The 5,181-nt window shown below is 45.8% G+C and overlaps 1 protein-coding gene across 1 annotated transcript; it reads left to right on the top strand.

The window, feature by feature from the left end:
* Window positions 1-2,137: 2,137 nt before the first annotated feature.
* Window positions 2,138-2,373, top strand: PHALS_10676 (uncharacterized protein; the record flags this gene model as incomplete). The annotated part of the gene is made up of 2 exons (XM_024726142.1): window positions 2,138-2,257; window positions 2,326-2,373. The coding sequence occupies 2 exons, from the start codon at window positions 2,138-2,140 to the stop codon at window positions 2,371-2,373; spliced, it is 168 nt and encodes a 55-aa protein (XP_024576848.1).
* Between the last annotated feature and the right edge of the window lie 2,808 nt (window positions 2,374-5,181).

The raw sequence follows: 5,181 nt of genomic DNA on the forward strand, positions 1-5,181 counted from the left end.
TCGCTACGGCAGCCCCGCTGCAAAAGAGGTCTGACACAATGAAGCGAAATTGACTCTTTCCAGAGAAATGGTAGGGAATCGTATCATTCTAAAGGCTTGTCGGATCGTTTCACAATGGTGGCTCAACAAATGACGACATCACATGCATAAAGTAAGCTTTGGTTTGTCGAGTCCGAAGGTAACCAAATGGGCTTAAAGGCCTACCTCACCAGTCCTCGCGATGTAATCGATCTTGCCGCAACCGAAACGATTTCCGTCTTTCCGTGGCTGCCTGTTGGCGGTTGTATCAACTTATGAGATGTCCATCGATTCAGCAATTGAAAGATGTTGCGTGCTCTTTTATTCGATGAGCGATAAAGCGCTAGACTTGGCATGCTTGACGCAATATTTTTTAGGCTCATCTAGCGTCTTCGGATACTCGCGGATCATCTGGCCGAACAGGACCATCATTGTACCCTGCCATAGATATCACGACTTGCGTTGAGATAACTTAAAGTAAAATATCACGCTCACTGTGTGTGAGAGTATTGACTTTATATAGATTGATGAAGCAGTGACTCAACGCAGAGGTACTTAAGCCTATTGGCTCTCGCTTAAAGTCTTTCAGTGCGTAGAAGCAACTTGGCTCCGCCAAACGATTTCCATAGGCCCAATGTTTCGCTTACCTAACAGGGAAAGACGCCGAGAATAACCCTTGCTGCACTAAGTCCACGAGCTATCTTGCGGCAAATGCTGCATCCAACTCTCGAACAATCTCACGAAAGGTTCGTTTTTTTGCAACGATAAGAAGATGTACTGAACCTCAGACGATAACTTTTCGCTGTCGTTGCGGGCTGTCGGCGAGATGCATGATCCCGTGATGCATGAAGTTTGTAGTCGTATCTCTATGCTCATCCAGTAACGTTGATGTCAGCAAGCAGGTTGCAGCCGCCTCATTGATGACCGCACGCATAGGCCACCCACTCGTGGTACGTCAACCAAGAAAATGCTAATTTAATAATTTCACAGTCTCTCTAGGCATCATACCCATCGATCTCATTTTATTTCTTATAATCGAAGTGCTTTTTGCATGTCCGCGCACGCTACACAATTGTCTATACAGGTTTTGACTTGGCGGTTGAAAGGGCAACAAAGTGCTATTAGATGTGAGAGGTTATTCACGACAGGCTCGCTTGCGTCTGAGAAAAGAAACTTGATAAGAATACGGAAAAACTGCCAATAAATTTGAAGAGTCTGCGGTTCCCAAAGCTACATGGATAAACCAAAGGAGTCCAGGAGTTTGTATGTATATGGAGAACACTATGAACCTGCTATGCGAAACGTTAAGTACACTAAGGTTAAACTCTTGAGACTTCTAACTTGAAGTCTTTTTTTAAAGTTCCCCGAAAGTCGCTGGCGCGAGCCACTCACTACAGATCGTAAAGACACGTCGGTCTCATCACCAGTAAAAATTTCCAAGTAAAATCCATCATTCGTACTGATTAATAAGCATGACATTCGTGACGTCATCGAATAATGTCACATGCTCACATGGAATCTGTCGAACTGCAAATCATTTGTTAGTGTTCCCATAATGTGCGTCGGAGGTGATATGTACCATTGAAGTTGTACTTGCGAGGTATGACCCATCCGAACATCTAATAACGGTGATGTCTATCGGTTCCGTTACTGGTAGATACGTACAAACTCAACCTTTGATCGTTTAATTACGTGGGCTTATAGGAGTCAAAGCTTCCTCTGCAAAGTAAATGGCAGCCCTTTGCATTTAGTAGCACATGTCGTGTCACAATCGAGTGATAACATCTCTGCATCCTCTGTGAGCAAATGATCGAGCATCATACTATGATACAAATGGACTATTTCGTAAGCGTATACTTACCGCTGATCCTAACTGGATCCCGGAACTGGTGACTAAAGAACCGGGGGCTGTAGTGATCTCGTGGAGGCGCTTATCGGCTTTGGAAATGCGGCCACCGGAGCGCCTCAACCGGGTGCCGGTGGGAGGAATGATGGCACCCACTTTAGGCCAAGAAATGTAAAGTGCCTATAGATTCAATGGCTGGAACCCCTCTGTATAAGAAATGGTGAAATGGCCAATATTTGGTCCTGCTTTCAATCGAACAACAGCACATCGAGCATGCAGTTAACAAGCTGGGAGGGCGCCCGCGAAACCATGCTCTATCGTGCTAACGTGCAGTACCTCGGTCGAAAAGATGTTGCTAACGTGCGGATGAATGATATGACAGACGTCGCGGGAGTTTGAACCGCCTGAAACGATATTTTTGAACGTTGTTAAGAAGGGCAAAACTGGCAGACTACGTTCAGGAGTTAATAACCATGATCGTTTCGATGACATCTGACTTTCTCTTTTAGCGGTGACGGATATCATCGCCACGACGACCCGCACAAACACCTACCGTGTTCAGGGTTCACCCAACTCCTTTCGAGGTAGCAGTGGACGTCGCATTCAGTGCAGAACACAGCTTCCGTGCCGCAAGAATCGAGTGGAGTACAGGAAGGGAGAGCTCTAAGACCGCGATAAGCCTCAGTCATTCTGAGAGAGAAGAGAGAGTTTCCTTAGCCACTGATCCGCTCCGCTTGGTGCTAATCATCTGAGCCTACAAACATCTTTTTCTCTCAGTTACGATAAGTAGTTCCCACCGAAGGGCGCCCGACAAACCTCTCACGAGATGATGTCGACCTCCAGAAGGCGCAAAACGGTTTTTTTGAGTGAAATCAATCTCATATGGTCGTGGTCAACTGAACCCAGCCCTAGAAGGATTTACTATCGCTAAAGAAAGAAGGACCAACTAGTATGTTTGTCATGGAATTTAACGCTCTCAACTTTATAAAGCCGTCTTGAGTCCTGATAGATTCATGATCGCCGTGCGATTTTGAGCGACATGAGACTGTCAAAAAGAGCAGACGGTATGAAGATGCCAAATTTGGATAATATATTCGTACATCTACACTAGTAAAAGTGGCAATTGCTACGTTGAAGTATACGGGTGTTGACAGCTTGTCATTTTGTTGTCCTGGACTTGGATCAAAGACTTGATCTCACTCTAGGTATGGCGTGGCTGGAATACCATAAGTCGATCAGCGAAAAGTTTGGTGCCTCTTACTTATCTGCTGATAAATACGAGGCAACAAGCATTCAAGAAAAGTCAGAAATTTTAAATATACCAAAAAACAAAAACACGTTTTGGCGTGGTGCCGAGCTGCAATAGCTGCCATGTAGTATTTGGGATCGTTCGATATTGACAGCAATGATATTAAACGCCTCGAGTAGCGAGCCGCGGTCTCAGGATGAGACAGAAGAAGCAATTGTACATCGCGTTCTCCGGATTATTTTTTAGACGATGAACGACGACTGTTTGTTGTCGTCCCCAGAGTGCAATTTGAGTGGGACCGTATTGACCGGTCATGAGCCGCTGTCTCATATGCTTAGGCCGGAAGAAAATGTAATTGATATAGATTTGTAGTCTCCCGTGTCAGAGTCGATGGAGTTGAAGGATTGTTACATATCGGAATTGAAAAGTCTGACCCAAATGATAAGAAAAATCATTCAACCTTGTCACGATGTGCCAGATCTGCCATAACAAGCAGTGAGAATCACGGGTAATTTGCAAATTGTTTTATCAGACGGAGCTTCTGGGATAGACAAGAAGAATGAATTTTACAACTCTACTTCCGACAACAGCTTATGAATAAGCTGAACGCTTCCATTATTCTGTCGTTAACGCGAGCTAGAAGGATATGCGGCAGATCAGCATGTCAGCCACTTCGTTCCGTGCACATAACCGAATTAGTAAATAATATCATCTACTCAAAGGAATCAACAAGATCCGCCTCATTGCAGTAACAAGCTGCTATATGAGCGGCTGAAAACGTCATAGAGACTGTCCGATTCATCAGCTACGTTCACTCCACTGGTGACGCAGTTGTTCAGGCCAAATCGCAGCTATGCACAAATCTATCTTAAAGATGTAATCGTACAGAGTTGCGTGGAGCACGCGATGCCGGATGTAAAAAACCAGATTGAACCCTCGCAAGCATTACTCTCGTCTATGCGCTGAAATCAGCCATTTGATAATTTGGACAAGTGTCTCTGAGCCGACGAAATTCTTTCCCGGGATCGGGTGTTCACGACCAAAACGGATGCGAACGGCGCTGTGGAGCGTCTGAAGGCGCGTCAAGTTGCGTGCGGAAATGAGCAAGTTTTTGGCATGGAATATGCGATTGCTTTTGCGGTCGCCATGGATATATCGACAGTACAGGTGATTTTAAAAAACTTGCTGCGACGTGGGAGATGCCGGCAACGCATGGTGACAGTCCGAAAGCCTACGTCAAGGCTGACAAGGAGAAGGACCTTAAAATCCTGCTTTATAGATCAAGTGGCATGAACATCAAAGATTAGCAACTAAAGAAACATGGTGCGACCAATGCAAACAAAGTAGCGCTCGAGCTAAATATAAGTCTGAATACACTGAAGCAGGCGGGACGATTATGCAGTATATCGGTGAAATGTGTCTGTACCTTCATTTCAATGGCCTCACTTTCAATCAAGAATCTCGGATCAGTGTTGAAGTTTCTTGGTATAAGAGCGACGGCACGCAACGCACACGCATATGCTCTCAATCGGGAGGAGGCTATTGTCGAGCTGTTCCGTGAACACGGTATGGCATCGGCAAATCCTACGCGTAGACCTATCGGTGATAACTGCTCCGACGACGCCACGCTAGAAAGTTTACTTACTGCTGGAACCCGGCTCCGTGTTGCCAAGTATTCGTTCGTTTCGTCGTTGGTCGGTAGTCTGCTATGCACGCGGCCAGACATTGTGTTTGCGTTTCACAAAGCGAAGCGACAGATACTGGAAATTGGCAAAGAGGATTGCGCGCTACCTCAGTGGAAGCAAAGTGATCCGGCTCGAAATGCGCGGTAATGCCGTCTGCGATGTAAAAGACGCTTGAGTCTTACAGTGATGCCGACTTTGATGCCGACAAGGGAGACAGAAAGTCGCTCACTGGTGATATCGTTCTACTAAATGGGATGCCTGTGAGCTGGGCAGCCAAGAAACAGCGTGGTGTTTCTCTCTCAAGCATGTAAGCTGAATTTGTCGCAGCATCGGTGACGACACACGAGCTCCTCGGGATTCAAATGAATCTTAGAGTGGTAGGA

Source organism: Plasmopara halstedii (assembly GCF_900000015.1).
Source record: "Plasmopara halstedii genome assembly, contig: Scaffold_525, whole genome shotgun sequence".
NCBI classification, from domain to species: Eukaryota; Oomycota; class Peronosporomycetes; order Peronosporales; family Peronosporaceae; genus Plasmopara; species Plasmopara halstedii.